Source organism: Hemiscyllium ocellatum, chromosome 28 (genome assembly GCF_020745735.1).
Source record: "Hemiscyllium ocellatum isolate sHemOce1 chromosome 28, sHemOce1.pat.X.cur, whole genome shotgun sequence".
Lineage (NCBI taxonomy): Eukaryota > Metazoa > Chordata > Chondrichthyes > Orectolobiformes > Hemiscylliidae > Hemiscyllium > Hemiscyllium ocellatum.
In genome coordinates, this window is record NC_083428.1 from 8,409,844 (window position 1) to 8,429,687 (window position 19,844).

The 19,844-nt window shown below is 41.2% G+C and overlaps 1 protein-coding gene across 1 annotated transcript in view; it reads right to left on the bottom strand.

The window, feature by feature from the left end:
* Positions 1 to 19,844, bottom strand: part of gng7 (guanine nucleotide binding protein (G protein), gamma 7) — a 173,539-nt gene that overhangs the window by 15,122 nt on the left and 138,573 nt on the right. The window contains exon 3 of the mRNA XM_060846087.1: positions 908 to 1,019. Within this exon, the coding sequence (XP_060702070.1) occupies positions 908 to 988 (81 nt within the window). The 5' untranslated portion in view covers positions 989 to 1,019. The remainder of the gene's footprint in view (positions 1 to 907; positions 1,020 to 19,844) is intronic.

The window sequence follows — 19,844 nt, forward strand, 5'->3', positions numbered from 1 at the left end:
AAAATTATTACCAGAAACATTACCAAACTGACGTGGATGGTTTGGAGAGGGTACAGAGGAGGTTCACCAGGATGTTGCCTGGTATGGAAGATGCTAACTATTAAGGGAGGTTGAGTAGATTAGGATTATTTTCTTTAGAAAGACGAAGGTTGAGGGAGGACCTGATTGAGGTCTACAAAATCATGAAAGGTATAGACAGGGTGGATAGCAAGAAGCTTTCTCCCCAGACAGGTGGACTCAATTACTAGGGGTCACGAATTCCAGTTGAGATGGGAAACATTTAAGGGAAATATGCGTAGAAAGTTCTTTATGCAGAGGGTAGTGGGTGCATGAACAGATTGCCAGCGGAGGTGGTAAAAGCGGGCACGATAGCATAATTTAAGATGTATCTAGACAGACACATGAATGGGCAGGGAGCAGAGGGATACAGATCCTTGGAAAATAGGCAACAGGTTTAGAGAATCTGGATTGGCAAAGAGCTTGGAGGGCTGAAGGACCTTTTCCTGTGCTGTAATTTTCTTTGTTCTCAGCAGAGTTAATGCTTTCAGGAGAGCAGGAAAAATTGAGGAGATACAAAAATTATACAATAGATTTAACCCATTTTTCACAAGAAGCAACATTGTGAATATTCAAATCTGAATCAAAAACAGAAAATGCTACAAAATTCATTAGATGTGGCATTACCCATTATTATATAATTAGAGTTAACTTTTCAGTTTTCTAATGAAGTGTCATCAACCTGAAAGACCATATTTCTCTTTCTAAATGGTGCCAACCCTGATGAGTAAAAATTGGAATTATTTTGCGATTATCTACACTAATTGACTTGCTTAAACACACTGCATTTTCATTCTTAACACAACTTAATTATTTAGCAGTCCTTCCTGCTTTCGTCAAATCATTTTACCTTGATCCTCTCAATGCCTGCTTCAATCCTCAGTTGTTCCACGAGTTTCCGTGCTTGTGCTATATTGTTAGTTGTTGACATTGTCTGCCATCTATTCTAGGCCAAGGCCGATCTGTAAAATGGAAAAAAGTCAGATTTTTATGGAAGATACAAAGCACCAGAAATTCAAATATTTACAAAGGGATTCAAGTTTGTGTCTTACACTCCCATTGTCCAGTTTTGAAATAATTAATTGTATCAAAACAAATGTCAAAATTGGTAGTATTATAATTATTTTTATTGAACATAACAAACATATTTTCACCAAAAGGCTTTATGATCATACTAAATAATTCTTCCCAGTGATTCACTGGCAGATTTGTTTTTCCAAAAGTCTTGTTGCTGTGAAGTTTAGCATAAAATTTCAATAAACACAACATGCTGAATGTATTACAGAAGATCGACTGCTGGACACAAAAGCTGGGTGACTGTGATGGTTCATGGTTTCACTTCACTTGCTGTATACCTGGCAATGTCCAATTAAGTAATTGCTAGCAAATTAAGGTAAGTGGCATCGAGGCTGCAATACCAGGGCAAGGTCACTTCAAATGACTAGAAGAGGCTAGTCTTGTTGATAGGGATGGGGGTTCATGGTGCATGGGCAGCACCATTACCACATGAACCATCTGCCACCTGTGCTGGGGACAGTGGTATAGGCCACGAGGTTCCACGCAAAAACAAGAGTGACCCCAACCATCTCTCGATGAGAGGGGAGACTGTTAGATTTCACTACTCTGCTTCTCCATGTAATGGTAGGCAGCTGCACAGGTAGACAACTTCTTCATCACTGCAAAACGGCACAGCAGTAGGAAGATATGGGCATCTCCACCTTCCTGCCTTCTCGCATGGTGAAAGGACTGATAAAATTCCTTCTGGCATGTTGTGCATTTTGCAAACCAGGCTGGCCAAGCACTCTGACCAATCCCTGTCAGCCAAAACAATGAGGGGTCAAAATCATGTCTATCCTTTTTACTTGATGACTTCCTTCCCTGTTTTTTGAAGACTTAGGAGAAACTGAACAAAATAATTTTGCGTTAACATCTGATTTAAATGTAGCCACCGGGCCCCACAATTTGGGCTATCAAACATTTCTAGACATAAAGGTAGTGCTGATGAATTTAGTTTTCCTTTTACATTTTTTTGTAACATTCTACAGGTTGACAAAAATACTCAAATACTATTCATTCCACAATCGAATCAGAAACAATCAGAAAATTGCCATAAGTCTTCATGTCAACTTTTAAATATATAGTAATCAAAATGCTTGCTCTTAAATCATTTTTTTGTATAGTCATTTACGTAAAGGGGTGAAAACATATCAGTTTTTTTATTGGTGCTATTTTAATTCAGGTTCCAAAACAACAGTATTTGTAATCAGGAGAGAGAATACTGTTTGCACTAGTAATTTACCTTTGTCCTCTTAGCAGTAACATTGTACAACCAGAAAACATGGAGAGCATTTAATTAACACCCAGTATACTAGGATCCAAAATATACCCACGTTAAAAGCAGCTGTAATGAGCTTCTCTCCTTTATTGTCTCTAAAGTATATCCGAACATTGGACTAAAGTAACAGGATATTTTAAGGGCTAGCACTTATCAGGTGTTTTCCACAACTTTGTGGGAAGTTAGGGAAGAGATTGTTGGGCTCCTTGCTGAGATATTTGTATCACTGACAGACATGGGTGAGATGCTGGAAGACTGGAGGTTAGCTAATGTGGTGCCATTACTTATGAAAGGCTGTAAGGTAAAGCCAGGAAACTATATAGGGCATTGATGAGGCCATATTTGAAGTACTGCATACAATTCTGGTCACCCTTCCATAAGAGAGATGTTGTTAATGTTAAGAGGTTGCAGAAAAGATTTGCAAGGATATTGCCAGGACTGGACTGTTTAAGCATCATGGAGAGACTGGGGCTTTATTCCCTGGAGTGGAGGCTGACCATAAGACATAGGAGCAGAAATTAGGCCATTCAGCCCATCGAGTCTGCTCCGCCATTCAATCATGGCTGATAAATTTCTCAACCCCATTCTCCTCCTTTCGCCTTGTAATCCTTGATCCTCAACAACCTATCTATCTCAGTCTTAAATATACTTAATGACCTGGCCTCCACATCCTTCTGTGGCAATGAATTCCAAAGATTCACCACTCTCTGGCTGATGACGTTTCTCCTTATCTCCATTCTAAATAACATCCATTGGCTGAGCGATGACCTTAGAGGTTTATAAAATCATGTGGGGCATGGATAGGGTGAATAGCCAAGGTGTTTTTCCTAGGGTGGAATCGTCCAAATCTAGAGGGCACAGATTTCAGGTGAGAGGGAAAATATTTAAAAGGGACCCAAGCGGCTACTTTTTCATGCAGATGATGGTGTGTGTATGGAACGAGCTGCCAGAGGAAGTGAAGGCAGATATAATTACAACATTTAAAAGGCATTGAGATGGGTATTTAAATAGGAAGGGTTTAGACAGACATAGATCAAATGCTAGCAAATGTGACGAGGTCAGATTGGGCTGTCTGGTCAAGTTGGACCAAAAGGTCTGATATGAATCTGTGGGCTATATGAATCTATGATTCTAACTGTTAATAATAGTGTGCCACGTAGTGACAACAGTCCAACTCAGCTGAACCCACAGTCTGAAGGGCATTGTTGTGCAAATTATGATCTTCCAGGCAACTTTATAGCACTAGTGTCGGGGGATTCGTGATTACCAGTTCTCTTGAACTCACTTGCCAGCTGGGGATAAAATGGTAGACCTAAAATTGTAATGAGACATCACTGAGATTTCACATTTTATTTTATTCATTCATGAGATTTGGGGGCCACTAGTTAGGTCAGCATTTATTGCCTTGGAACAGGTAGTAGTGAGCTTCCTCTTGAACCACTGCTGTCTTTGGGATGTAGAAACATTCACATTGCTGCTAAGAAGGGAGCTCCAAGATCTTGACCTAGTCACAACAAAGGAATGGTAATATAGCGTCAAGTAAGGATAGTGAGAGACTTGGATGGAAATGTGTAGGCAGAGGTGATCCCATACATTCATTGGCTGGTAGAAATCACAGGTTTGGAAGGTGCTGTTGAAGGTGCCTTGAATCAAGAGTAGCTTTATTTGTCATTTCTACCATGTAGAACTGATACAGCAAAGAATGAGACTGCATTCCTCCAGGACCAAGGTACTACATGGACAGCACAAATTACACGAGAGTACAGTCATAAACAGGACAGCATAAAGTGCATAATAAAAGTGCAAAACAGCACAGTAATTCCTGACAAAACAACAAGCACAGTGGTGGACAAATTACACTCTAATAATGAATGATCATTAATAAACCATTGTTTTAGCAACAATTCAAACAGTCATGTAAAGAATTGCAGATGGAATATTGTGATCACACAGTGTTAAGGAGTCTGATGGCTTGGGGGAATAAACTGTTGCACAATCTTGCCATGAGAGACCGAACGCTCTTGTATCTTCTGCTAGATGGCAGGAGGGACAAGAGTTTGAATGAGGGATGTGTGGGGTCATCCACAATGCTGTTAGCCTTGCGGATGCAGCGTGTGGTGTAAAACGTCTGTAATGAGGGAAGAGAGACCTCGATGATCTTTTCAGCTGTCCTCACTATCCATTGTAGGGTCTTACATTTAGAGACGGTGCAATCCCCAAACCAGGCAGTGATGGAGCTGCTCAGGGTACTCTCAATGAACCATTTGTAGAATATGGTGAGGATGGAGGGGGTTGGGAGTTGGGCTTTCCTCAACCTGTGCAGAAAGTAGAGACACTGCTGGGCTTCCTTGGCTATGGAGTTGGTGTTGAGGGAACAGGTAAGTTTCTCTGCCAGGTGGAAGCTAATAAATTTGATGCTCTTCACCAACTCCACAGGGGAGCTGTTGATGTCAAGCGGACAGTAGTAGCTCCAAGCCCTCCTGAAGTCAACAACCATCTCCTTTGTTTTGTCCATGTTCAGAGACAGGTTGTTGGCTCTGCACCAATCCATTAGCCGATGCACCCCCTCTCTGTATGCTGACTCATTGTTCCTGCTTATGAGATCCACTACAGTCATGGCATCAGTGAACTTAATGATAAGATTTGAGCTGTGAGCTGCTGCACAGTTGTATGTCAGCAGGGTGAACAGCGTTGGACTGAGAGCACAGCTCTGTGCGGGGTTGGGGGGAGGGTGCAGGGAAGTATTCAGGCCCTGTAGACTCAGCTTTCCAGTTAGGTACTGAGGAACTGATAGTGTTGAATTCAGAACTGAAGTATATGAACAGTAATCTGACATAGGTGACCTTTTGGTGAGGGCCAGATGGAGGGTGGTAGAAATGGCATCATCTGTTGAGCGGTTGGAGTTAATACGCAAACTACAGGGTGTCCACTGAGGGGGGCAGCAGGGTCTTAATATGCCTCATGAGCCTCTCGTAACACTTCATGATGATGGGTATTAGCGCAATAGGGCAGTAGTCACTGAGGCAGGACAATGAGGACTTCTTTGGCACAGGGACTTGAAGCATGTTAGAACTATGACACAGATAAGGAAAATTCTGACACTTGGATTTGAATCGGCTCAGGCTTGAAGGGCAGAAGGGCCTGTTCCTGAGCTGTAATTTTCTTTGTTCTTTGTACAATGTATCTTGTAGATGGTGCCCACTGCTACCACTATATGCTGGTGGTGAAGGAAGTAACCCTTTAAAATTGTGGTTGGTGTGTGAATCAAGCAGATGCTTTACCCTGGAAGACATTAAGCTGCTTCAGTTTTGTTGAAGGTACACTCATCCAAGAATGTAGAGAATATTCCATTCCACTTCTGACTCGCACCTTATAGATGGTGGGAGCACTGGGGAGACAGATGGCGAATTACATGCCAATGAACTCCTAGCTTCTGGCTGACTCGACAGCCATTGTATTTATATGGCTGGCCCAACATACCAGGATGCTGATAGAGAGAGATTCAGCAATGGTGATGCCTAAACATTAATGGATGATGACCAGATTCTATTGGAGATGGTCATTGTCTGTAAAATCTTCCTTATGCTCCATTTTGACACCATCACCATGATAAATCACCATCTCTCCATCTTAATTAGTTTGTACAATTTTGGGTTACTTATTACTTTGGTTAGAACCTCAGCATACAACTCTTCTACCCATCATGTTATTCCAGTCGAATAAAAGCTGAAAGAATTGTGGACGCTATAAATCAGGAGCAACGGCAAGGATTGCTGGGGAGGGGTGCTCAGTGGGTCTGACTGCATCGGTGAAGAAAAATCAGAGTTAACGTTAACATTTCGGGTCCAGTGACCCTTCCGTCGACTTTTCTTCACAGATATTGCTGGACCTGCTGGAATTTTCCAGCAGCTTCTGTTTTTGTTCCATGTTATTCAGTCATATGGTTTGTCTCCAGCTCCACCTTAATTTTTTAATTATTATCTCCCTGCCTCATTTAATCAGATTATAGGTCATCCCTGGGCTTGTTATTCAGCTGTTGACACTTTACTTACACTGGCTACAATCTTGGTCATCTGTAGAGTCTTTTTATTCGACATTTGTATGATCTTTTGATCTCTCTTCCCATAAGTTTGGCGTGAACAAGAACATCGAACAATACAGCGCAGAATAGGCTCTTCGGCTCTCAATGTTGTGCCGACCTGTGGACTTTTCTCAGTTCATCCCCTACACTATCCCAAAATCATCCATGAGCTTATCTAAGGATTGTTTAAATCTCCCTAATGTGGCTGAGTTGACTATCTTAGCAGGTAGGGCATTCCACGCTCTTGCCATTCTCTGTGTGAAGAATTTGCCTCTGACTTCAGTCTTAAATCTATCACTCCTCAATTTGTAATTATGCCCTCTCGTACAAGTTGACGTCATCATCCTAGGAAAAAGTCTTTCTCTGTCTACCCTATCTAATACTCTGATTATCTTGTATGTCTCTATCAAATCCCCTCTTAGTCTTCTTCTTTGCAATGAGAAAAGACCCAAGTCTCTCAGCCTTTCCTTATAAGACCTTCCCTCCAGACCGGGCAACATCCTGGTAAATCTCCTCTGCATCTTTTCCACATCCTTTTTGCAATGGGTCGACCAGAACTGTACATAATATTCCAAGTGTGGCCACAACAGTGTTTTGTATAGTTGCAGCATGATATTGCGGTTCCAGAACTCAGTCGCTCTACCAATGAAACCTAACACACCGTATGCCTTCTTAACAGCACTATCCAGCTGGGTGGCAACTTTCAGGGGTCTATGCACATGGACTCTAAGATCCCTCTGCACATCCACACTACCAAGAATCTTTCCATTGACCAAGTACACTACCATCCTGTTCTTCTTCCCAAAGTGCATCACCTTACATTTAGCTGCATTGAACTCCATTTGCCACCTCTCTGCCCAATTCTGCAGGTTATCCAATTCACCCTGCAACCTGTAGCATTCTTCCAAACTGCCCATTACTCCACCGACTTTAGTGTCGTCTGCAATTTTACTAATCTATCCACCTATGCCTGCGTCTAAGTCATTTATAAAAATGACAAACAACAGTGGCACACCACTAGTAACTAGACTCCAGACTAAATATTTTCCATCAACCACCACTCGCTGCCTTCTTCCAGAAAGCCAGTTTCTAATCCAAATTGCTAAATCACCCTCAATTCCATGTGTCTGTATTTTCTCCATCAGCCTACCATGTGGGACCTTATCAAAGGCTTTACTAAAGTCCAAGTATACCACGTCAACTGCCCTACCCTCATCTACCTGCTTGGTCACCTGCTCAAAAAATTCAATGAGGTTTGTGAGACACGACCTGCCCTTGATGAAACATGTTGACTATCTGAAATCAAATTGTTGCTTGCTAGATGATTATAAATCTTATCTCTTATAATCCTTTCCAAAACCTTTCCTACAACAGCAGTAAGGCTCACTGGTCTATAATTACCTGGGTCATTTCTGCTGCCCTTATTGAACAAGGGCACAACATTTGCAATCCTCCAGTCCTAAGGTACTAAACCCATGGACAATGATGACTCAAATATCAAAGCCAAAGGGCTCTGCTATCTCCTCCCTAGCTTCCCAGAGAATCCTTGGATAAATCTCATCTGGCCCAGGGGACTTGTCTACTTTCACTCCTTCTAGAATTGATAACACCTGTGCGTAACTAACCTCAATCCTTTCTAGTCTAATATCTCGTACCTCATTTTTCTCCTCTACAATATTCTCCTTTTCCTGAGTAAACAACGATGAGAAATGTTCATTTAACACCTCTCTGATCTCTACAGGGTCCACACTCAACTTCCCACTTCTGTCTTTGACTGGCCCTATTCCTACCCTAAATCATCTTTTTATTCCTCACATACCCATAGAAAGCTTTAGGGTTCTCCTTTATTCTATGTGCTAAAGAACATTACAATGCAGTACAGGCCCTTCAGCCCTCGACGTTACGTTGACCTGCAAAACCAACTTGACGCCCATCTCACCTACACTATTCCATTCTCATCCATATGTTTATCCAATGACCACTTAAATGCCCTTAATGATGGAGAGTCCACTACTATTGCAGGCAGGGCATTTCATTTTACTCTCTGAATAAAGAACCTACCTCTGACATCTGTCTTATATCTGTCACCACTCAATTTAAAGTTATGTCCCCTCGTGCTAGCCATCACCATCTGAGGAAAAAGGCTCTCACTGGGCCCCCTATCTAATCCTCTGATCATCTTGTATGTCTCTATTAAGTTACCTCTCAACCTTTTTTTCTAATGAAAACAGTCTCAAGTCCCTCAGCCTTACCTCAAAAGACGTTCCCTCCATACCAGGCAACATCCTGGTAAATCTCTTCTGAACCCGTTCCAATGCTTCCACATCCTTCCTGTAGTGCAACAACCAGAACCATTACTCCAAGTGTAGCCGCACCAGACTTTTGTACAGCTGCAACATGTCCTCATGGCTCGAAACTCAATCCCCCTACCAATAAAAGCTACACACCATATGCCTTCTTAACAACCCTATCAACCTGGGTAGCATCTTTCAGGGATCTATGCACATGGACACAGAGATCTCTCTACTCATCCACACTACCAAGAATCTTACCATTAGCCCAGTACTCTGCAGCATTCTTGTTACTCCTTCCAAAGTGACTCACCTTTCACTTTTCTGCATTAAACTCTATTTGCCATCTCTCAGCCCAGCTCTGCATCTTATCTATGGCCTTCTGTAACCTGCAACATCCTGCTGCACTGTCCACAACTCCAACCTTAGTGTCATCCACAAATTTACTAACCCATCCTTCTATGCTCTCATCTAGGTCATTTTTAAAAATGACAAACAGCAGTGGCCCCAAAACAGACCCTTGTGGTACACCACTAGTAACTTAGCTCCAAGGTGAACATTTCCTATCAATCATCACTGTCTTCTTACAACTAGCCAATTTTATGATCCAAACCGCTATATTACCCTCAATCCCGTGCCTCCGTATTTGCTGCAATAGACTACTGTGGGGAACCTTATCAAACACTTTACTTAAATCCATATATGCCACACCAACTGCTTTACCCTCATCCACCTGTTTGTCACCTTCTCAAAGAACTCAATAAGGTTTGAGAGGCACGACCCACCTTTCACAAAACCGTGTTGACTATCCCTAATCAAATTATTCCTTTCGAGATGATTATAAATCCTGTGTCTTATAATCCCTTCCAATACTTTACCCACAACTGAAGTAAGGCTTACTGGTCTATAGTTACCAGTGTTGTCTCTACTTCCCTTCCTGAATAAGAGGACATTTGCATTATTCCTGCAGACAATGACAATAAAAAAAATCAAAGCCAAAGGCTCTGCAATCTCCTCCCTGGCTTCCCAGAGAATCCTAGGATAAATCCCATCCGGCCCAGCAGACTTATCTATTTTCACACTTTCCAAAATTGCGATCACCTCATCATGAATCTCAATCCCATCTAGTCTAATAGCCTGTATCTCAGTATTTTGCTCAACAAGATGGTATTTTCCTCTGTGAATACTGATAAAAAATATTCACTTAACGCCTCTCCAATTTCCACGGACCTCCACGTACAACTTCCCACTATCGTCCTTGACTGGTCCTAATCTTACTCTAATCATTCTTTTATTTCTGTGCTTTATTATTTTATTCCTGCGCTTCTTGCTCACTTCACCTGACGAGAAGTGGCTATGCTCCAAAGGTTTGTGATTTCAAATAAACCTGCGGGACTTTAACCTGGTGTCATGTAATTTCTGGCAGAGGATGGTGAATTGATGAAACTCACTGCCACAGAAGGCTGTACAAACGAAGTCATTGAATATATTTAAGGTTAAAAAAAATCACACAACACCAGATTAAAGTCCAACAGATTCATTTGGAAGTACAGCTTTTGGAGTGCTTCTCCATTGTCAAGTAGCTAGTGGGGCAGAATCATAGGACACAGAATTTATAATTAAAGATCAAAGTGTCATACAACTGATGCAACATATTGAACAAACCTAGATGGCTGTTAAGTCTTTAATCACTTAGAATGGGGATGCAGGTTAATATGTAAATCACAGACCTGCTTTCAAGTCACAGTCCCAAGGTAACTTGAGGTTTTATATAAAAAAAAAGTGACATCTCAACTCAGACAATACCTTAAAAGTGTGAGGTTAGAGTCTGTCTGTATCCCAACTTTGAGTCAGGCTGGATCTATTTCCAATGTAGGAATTTATAAAATATTACATGGACTGACAACTGACAGATTGTGTGCTTTTTGAATAAAAAAGAATGTAGATGCAAATGCAAACTCACCCCATAGACTTATACGTATGTGTGCGAGAGACAGACAGAGAGAGACAGTGCATGCGCACATGTGGAAAGACAGTGTGCATACGGGCATGCTTGATAGAGCGAGAGGCAGAGTACATGCCTTTGAGAGTTTGTGCCTGTGAGTGTGTGTGTGTACCTGAGAGGGAACGTGTATGAGAGAGGGTCTGCGAAAGTGCGATTGTGTGTAGGAGTGTGTGCGTATGTGTGTCTGGGTGAGAGTGTGTGTGTGTGTGTGCATGCATGCATAAGTGTAGTGGGATCACCTGTAGTGTGACATGAACCCAAAATCCTAGTTGAGGCGGTCTTCATGGGTACCGAACTTGGCTATAAGTCTCTGCTTGGTGATTGTGTTGTTGCATATCCTGAAGTCTGCCTTGGAGAACAGTCACCCGAAGATCTGAGGCAGAATGTCCTTGACTGCTGAAGTGTTCACCAACTGGGAAAGAACATCCCTGTCTGGCAATTGTTGCATAATGTACATTCATGCATTGTCATAGCATCTGCTTGGTCTTGCCAATATACCACGCCTTGGGGACATTCTTGCCTGCAGCATATTAGATAGGTAACATTGGCCGACTCACAAAGACCTGCCGCACAGATGGTGGGTGGTGTCCCCACATGTAACGGTAGTATCCATATCGACACTCTGACATGTTTTGCAGTGGTTGCCATGACAGGGTTGTTGTGGTCGATGTTGTCCTGCAGATTGGGCAGTTTGCTGCAAACAATGGTTTGTTTAAGGTTTGCCGGTTGTTTTAAGATAAGAAGTGGAGCCACAGGGAAGATCTTGGCGAGGTGCTCATCCTCACTGATAACGCGTTGCAGGCTGAGAAGAACATGGTGTTGCTTCAGCATTCCCGGGAAGTACTGGAAGACGAAGAGTACCCTATTGGTCATATCGTGTCTGTCTCCAGAGGATGTTATTACTGTTTCTTGCTGTGGCAGGTCAGAACTGATGATCAATGAGCTGAGCAGTGTATGCTGCTCTTATGAGAGTGGCCTTTGGCACTTTCAGGTGTCTGTCCTGTTCCTCTTCATCTGAGCAGATTCTGTGTACAAGTAGGGTTTGTCCGTAGGGGATGGCTGTTTTAGTATGTTTAGGGTAGAAGCTAGAGAATTGCAGCATCATGGGTTTATCTTTGGGCTTGCGTTAGAATGACGTGCCTGTCCTTGACGGAGATGCATGTGTCCAGGAATGAGACTGATTCTGAAGAGTCATCCATGGCAAGTCTGATGGTGGGATGAAACTTGTTGATATCGTGTGTGGTTGTTTCAGTGACTCCTCACCATGTACCTTGAAGAAGAAAATGTCGTCAATGTATCCAGTGTATAGTATTGGTCAGAGGACCTGTGCAGCAAAGAATTATTGTTTGAACATGAAAATGTTGGCATATTAGGGTGCAAATTTGGTCCCCATGGCTGTTCCGTGTGTCTGGATAAAGAATTGGCTGTCAAAGGTGAAGACATTGTGATCAAGAATTAAGTGGATGAGTTGTATATTGGTGCCTGGAGATTGACAATTGTTGGTGTTGAGTGTGTTTGAGACAGAGGAAGACAGGTTTTTGAATAGTTACGGGGTTGAAGGGTTAGAACACAGGGTTGAGAAACATATCTGCCGTGACTGAACGATGGAGCAAATTCAATCGACCCAATAGCCAAATTCTTCTCCTACATCTGATGGTCTTATGGATTTTCTGGCCAAGTGACATATTTGTGCACTGCAACTACACTGACAACTGATTACTGATTGAATTATATTGGACTGAAAGATTCCAATCTGCCCAACATTCCTGTGCTGGCTTGTTAGTAGAGAAATATAATTTAACTAACTCCCTGCCCTTTACCATATCTCTACAATGTTTTCTTCTTTCATGGGCATCTTTAGAGTTCAAGTCCAAGCTCTCACAGGGCTGTATGGCAGAAATTTAACTAATATTTTTCCTGTGGTGCTGAGACGTAGTGAATTCTACTGTAGCTAGGATGAGTTAACAGAACCTATCAGGGACACAGCATCCTTGCCTCAATCTTCCTTAAGATTAAATAGATTTTTTGTTGTCCTACATTTAATCAAAATATCATACAATTTTTTTGGTGAATGAATAGGATAAGCCAGGTTTTTGAAGTGACTTGCTTTAAATAAACAAGTGATATGCATTAAATAAGTTACATAAAAATATGCCCATATTGTTTTCTGAGAAGGAAAAAACTGTAGCTACACAAATGCTTTAACCTGCACACTTGTTAAATGCATGGACAGATTTTAAATGATATCCAAAAGTGTTATGGAATAACTCTTGCCAATAAAAACAAAGTTCACGTGACTTAGCAAAATGTACTAAACACACAAATCTAGGTCAGCACTTAGAAGTGCATACTGATATTATAGTAATTCAGTAAACATGTTTTTTTAACAAAATCCCAAAGGCCCCCAGATGTTTTCATTCCATTTTCATTTTAAAAGGGAACAGATATTAGCTGATCTCAGCCAGAGGCAATTACAAAATAAACTAAACGTATTACCTGTCTTTTGCATGGTTCTGAGAAGAAAGTAAATCAACTACTGCCTATTCCCCTGATGACAACTGATCCCAAGAAACCATGCCTGTGAAAATGTCAGGTTAGGCCAGAATCTATTAAGCAGTCACCATATCAAGGGTTACTAAGGACAGGCAATAAATGTTGGCCAGCTAGCCAGGCTATGTCCTACTAGTGAATAAAAACAATCACAAGGAGCCACTTGTGGAAATTAACTGGATTTCTTCAGATGTAAAGTAAGTTTTAACTGTAGAGAACATAGTGCATGAGCTGGAGATCAAAGCCCTTCTCTGTAACTTGTCCCCAGCTCCAAGCTGTTTAGTTACCTAACAACCAATCACACAGGTGTTAGTAAGCAAAAGGTCTTTTTCATCAATAACTGGTCACTAGTCCATTGATTAATCAATTTCTTGCCAGAGTTTCATCTAAATATAGAAACATTCCCTTAGTTTGCATCTACTGCAATTATCACTTGTTCAAGGAGCTATTTAGGATGTTTGTCATGGGTATCAAGTTACTTGCTTTTATAAACATGCAGCACCCTGCAAAACACAGACTTCTAAAAAAGTTCTCATTTCAGTTCTCAATTGTTTTCAAAAGTACAAAAATAAGATTACAGAATCCTTACACTAGACCACTGCATCCAGCTTTGGTTACCACATTTTGGGAAGTCTGTGGACCTCCTCAAAAGAGTGCAGAAGACATTCACCAGAATGATCCCAAAGGTAACAGATTTTAGCTGGTCAAGCTGGAGAGACCATTTATAGAGTGCTTTTAACTTATTGAAACAGTGCTTTAAAGGAACATATAAAATTAAGTCTCACTTACGTCCTTCAGTGAAGGAGATCTGCCATCCGCAGCTGATCTAACAAGCGACTCCTGACCCACAGCAATGTAGCTGACTCTCAACTGCCCTCTGAAATGGCCTAGTAAGCTATTTAGTTGTATTAATCGTTATGAACCTCTGATGAGGAAATGAATGGACAGAACAACTGGCATCGACCTAAGTACTGGAAAAAACAAAGGTAGAAACAGTCCTAACATCTGGGAGCTAGTGCAAAAATTGGGAGAGCTGTCTGACCACCACCTGACAGTCATACTTATGGTATCATACCTGACAGACAATGTCCCAGACACTATAGTAACTATCCCTGGATTTGTCCTGTTCCACTGGCAGGACAAGACCAGCACAGGTGGTGGCACAGTGGCATATAGTTGGGAGGGAGTTGCCTTAGAATCCTCAACATTGACTCCAGAACCACAAGGTCATAGTCATAGAGATGTACAGCATGGAAACAGACCCTTTGGTCCAACCCGTCCATGCCGACCAGATATTCCTGCCCAATCTAGTCCCACCTGCCAACACCTGGCCCATATACCTCCAAACCCTTCCTACTCATATACTCATCCAAATGCCTCTTAAATGTTGCAATTGTACCAGCCTCCATCATTTCCTCTGGCAGCTCATTCCATACACGTACCACCATCTGCGTGAAAAAGTTGCCCCTAAGTCTCTTGGCTTTAGGTTAAACATGGGCAAGGAAACCACCTGCTGATTACCACGTATTGTCCTCTCTTGGTTAGAACAAAGAACAAAGAAAATTTACAGCCCAGGAACGGGCCCTTCAGCCGTCCAATCCTGAGCCGATCCAAATCTACTGTCTAAACCTGTCGCCCAATTCCTAAGCATCTGTATCCCTCTGCTCCCCACCTACTCATGCATCTGTCCAGACACATCTAAATGAATTTACCATGCTTGCCTCTACTACCTCAGCTAGGTAAAAACAATGACTGCAGATGCTGGAAACCACATTTGCACCACCTGACCCCTCGATGCCTGTCCACCATCTACAAGTCACAAGTATGGAGTGTGCTGGAAAACTCCCCATTTGCCTGGATGAGTGCAGCACCAATAACACTCTAGAAAGCACCCAGAACAAAGTAGCACGCTTAATTGGCACCACATCCACAAGCATCAAATTTTTCTGCCACTGATATAGCACACAGTGTGTGCTAGTTACAAGATACACTGCAGAAATTCACCAAAGACCCTTTGACATCCTTACAAACACACAATTACATCCATGTAGAAGGACAAGGGCAGCAGATGCACGAGAATACCACCATCTGCATCCTCCAATTGTAAATAATAATTTTGATTGGCATTAGTGTAACCATTATAGCCATGACAGTAATAAACATGGCGTGACTTTATTTTCATAGAAATTTTGAACATTAAAAGGAAAAATGTCCTTTTTGGTGGTTGATTCACACATTCACCAATTCAACGTACCTGACAGAGTACCATTTCTAGAAAAAATTCAAAGAACTAAAATTCAAATCAGTGGAAATGGACATTAGACATGTATGTTGGACATTTTATGTATATGAAGTGCACTTTGCAAAGGTTTGCTGTTGTAAATTGCTAATTTGAGAGCAATGGGGCCTTTCCTAAATTTTTTGCTTTCATGAATTCTCTTATTTGTAAGCGTATCTGGACAGTAGCTTACCTTTTACAATAGACCACCCAAACTGTCAACATTACTCTGAAGATGAGATTTTGGGCTTGTGAGTTACAAGGCAGTATTGGCTGCTGTGGTGCTCAGACTGACTGTGAATATCAATGAAGTCCTATCAAATCCCTTAATTTCTTTTTCATGGATGTGGCCACATGGACATATCTTCGAGGCATGATCACAGCTTCAAGAGAAAAAAAAGAGCTGGTGGAAAGATCGGTATTTTATTTTAAGAAAACAAAATCTGCTGTTCAAACACTTCTATGTTCAACTTCCCTCCCCACCCTGCTCAACTGCTGAGAACCACCCGTATGCTTAACTCAGCCCACAATTTTCTATATTGGTTCAAGCAAAGTCTGAGGCATTAAAACAGGGTCAATTTAGGTACAAGTTTAGGAAGCATTGTTCTACAAGGTAGTTTAATTGTGATGTTCTCAATCATTATTTTTAAGATGTAGCTCGGTTGATTGGTATTCTAGACACATTTTTGGAAGGAATTTTCTGTATAAATGTGCATTAAGTTCCAGGTTATAAACAATGCTTTTGACTTTCACAAACTGCTACAAACGTGGGCACAAGAAAAATGGTTCTGTGAAAAGACTGATCAGCACCACCTTTCATCATTGGCCTTGAGTTAAGATGCCATTTTTTTCAATTACATAGTCAGAGTCAGACAGCATGGAAACAGATGCTTCGGTCCAACTCATCCATGCTGGCTGGACAACCCAATCTGACCCAGTCCTATTTGCCAGCACGAGGTCATTTTCCTTCTAAACCCTTCCAATTTAAATACCCATCCAGATGCCTTTAAAAGTTGCAAATGTACCCAACTTGACCACTTCCAGCTGGTTCCATGCAGGAACCACCCTCTGTATGAAAACATTACCCCTCAGGTCCTTGTTAAATCTTTCTTTTCTCACCTCAAACTATGCCCTTCACTTTTGGACTTCCTCCCACCCTAGAAAAAACCTTGGCTATTCATCCTGACCATGCTCTTCATGATTTTATAAACCTACACAAATTTACCCCATAGCCTCCAATACTCGAGAGAGAAAAGCCACAGCCAATTCAGCTCTACCTGTGACTGAAACCCCCCCATTCCCAGCAATACGTTAGTAAATTGCTTCTGCATTCTCTCAAGTTTAATAACATCCTTCTTATAGAAGGACAACCAGAATTGTATACAGTATTTTAAATGTGGTCTCACCAATGTACACCTGCAACATGATGCCACAACTCCGATACTCAATGTTCTGATCAATGAAGGCAAGCGTGCCAAACACTATCTTCACCATCCTGTCTACCTACATTCAAATAACCATGCACCTGCACCCTTGGTTTGTTGGCTTGGCAAAAACACCCAGGAGCTTAGTCCTGCCCTAATCTGCCTTTCCAAATTGCAATACCTCACATTTATCTAAACTCCACCTACCACTCCTTAGCCCATTAATCCATCTGATCAAGGTCCCATTGTACTCTGAGATAATGTTCTTCACTGTCCACTACACCACCAATTTTAGTGTCATCTGCAAACTTACCAACCATATCTCTTATATAAATGATTTGAATATAGATGACTAAAAGCAAAGGACTCAGCACCAATCCTTGGTGGCACACTGCTGATCAAAAGTGCAACCCTCTACTTGCACTCTGTCTCCTGCCTTCAGGACAATTTTGTATCCAACTAGCTAGCTCCTGCTGCATCCAATGTGATCTAAACTTACTAACCACACTATCATGCGGAATTTTGCTGAACAGTTTATTGAAGTTTCTGGAGAAACAAAATCACAAGGATTATGGAATAAATGTTTGGGGTTGGAACTAACACAGATGTGCTGGCACAGTTATGATGTGCTGAATGGGCTGCTGCCATGCTGTAACCATTCTATAAATTTATTTCTCCTGAAGTGTTGGGAGGAAAATTGTCAGCTGGGAAACAGGATCAATGCACAAACAAACTGAAGTAAAAGTAACAGTGAAAGTTCACAGGGATACCAATCCTGTCTGATTTTAACAACTATGCCACATTTTAATAATAGTGTTCCTCCTGACTGACAGAATCCTACCAAAAATATCATTACTCACCTCAGCCTGCTCAGTTCACTTCGCTGTTTTCTAGCGAGCTTTTCTGGCAGCTTAGAGACTTTTACATTTAAGTTAGTGCATGATTTCCTCCAGCACAAGTTTTTAGATGAAGCTGGCAAAGATAAAAATTGCTCTTCACAAATGGTGTAGTCTGTGGCCACAAATCGGTGATCTTAGCCTGACCCACATACTATTTCTGATCCACTATGCTGTTTAATTTTATTTGTAAGATGTAGGTGATATTTTTCTCTACCAAAACACATTACCTCAAATTTCTGTTTTAAAAGTTTATTTGCTAGTTAACTATGCAGTCTATGCACTGATATTTTCCAGCATTGTAGGCTGTATTATATCCTCAGTATTATTCCCAAGTGCCAGTTTGGTATAATCTGCAAATTTTAATATTAAATAACTTGCACCCAGATTCAAACAAATACCCAAATGTCATGGGAGATGTATAATAAAGTTCTATACATGGAAATGGCATCAGTCAATGTACGCATCATTGTTATGTATAGCATATATTTTACTAATGTGATTTAAAACTTAACATTAGGGGTTCTAGTGGCACAGTGGGAGTATGCCCACCTCTGGACAAGGAGACCCATTTGCTCCACAGGTGGGTAATAACACTTCTGAACAGGTTGATTAAAAAAAATCTTCATAGTGGTGGAGTAAATTGGAGCCCACCCACTTGTCTGGCAATACTAGTTTCATCATGCATGCTAGTGGTTGAGTGTTATTACATTTTTAATGTTTACTCACACCATCAATTTAAAAACAAAACAACCAGTTTGGTGCAATTTGGTTGAGTACAAATATGCACATTTACAAAATACTATTTTTGCATAACTTGCTGTTCCCTTGATGTATTCTAGACAGATGAACTAACTGTAAAAGAAATTGCAGTTTGCAGTCACAAGCCATCAGATTCAAGGAGATTCCACTCCTAGTCTTTACTATGACCATCTGCTCTCAGTTTCAAATGCTCCAGCTAAAAAAAAATATTGTGGTGCTATTCATTGATTATCAGCACTTACAGGTCATTCTGCCATAATACGTGTTTCATTAACGTGAATTTGCTGTAATAAGATTGATGAATTAGGGACACTGTTTCTAAAGCGGAAAACTTGCATTGGCTATAACGCGATTACATCACCAACACCAAGTGCGGTTTCTAAAGCGTAATTTTCCATAACATGGTGTTGCATAAGAACACAACCAACGCATTACAGGAGAACTACCTGTACTCACAAGAATGTATAAAATGATCCAGAACCAAGACTCATCAGTGATGGCCTCTATGGTATAATAACATGATCATTCATTGGTGTTATTGACAACAAAAAAAAAGTTAGACAAAATATTGGAAGCTAACCCACCATAACTCTAAAACAGAAATTGCTGGAGAAATATTCTGCTTGATTCAAATATCCAGAATTCACAATTCTTTGGTATTTTTGTCTCCTATAACTCAATTCCTTCACAAGACAACATTGAGAGAATCGACAAGAGGAAGAAAGTTTTTAATAATGTACACAATAACAAACACCTAATAGTTTGCCAATAAATTTTGCAGCAAAATAAAGACAGAATCAAAGAGAGCCTCTCCTCCAAACATTTTTTAAAAATTCATTCATGAGAAAGCGGTGGTGAGCTGCCTTCTTCAACTGCTACAGTCCATATGCTGTGGGCTGACGCCCAATGTTATTAGGGAGGGAATTCCAGATTTTGACCCAGCAACAGTGAGGGAACAATGATGTATTTCCAAGTCAGGATGGTAAGTGCGTTGAAGGGGAACTTGCAGGTGATGGAAGTGAATGTGGGTTTGGAAGGTGATGTCTAAGAAACTTTGGTGAATTTCTGAAGTGCATCTTGGAAAAAGTACACATTGCTGCTACTGACTGCCAGTGTTGGAGGGAGTGGATGTCTGTAGTGCCAATAAAATGGGCTGCTTTGTCTT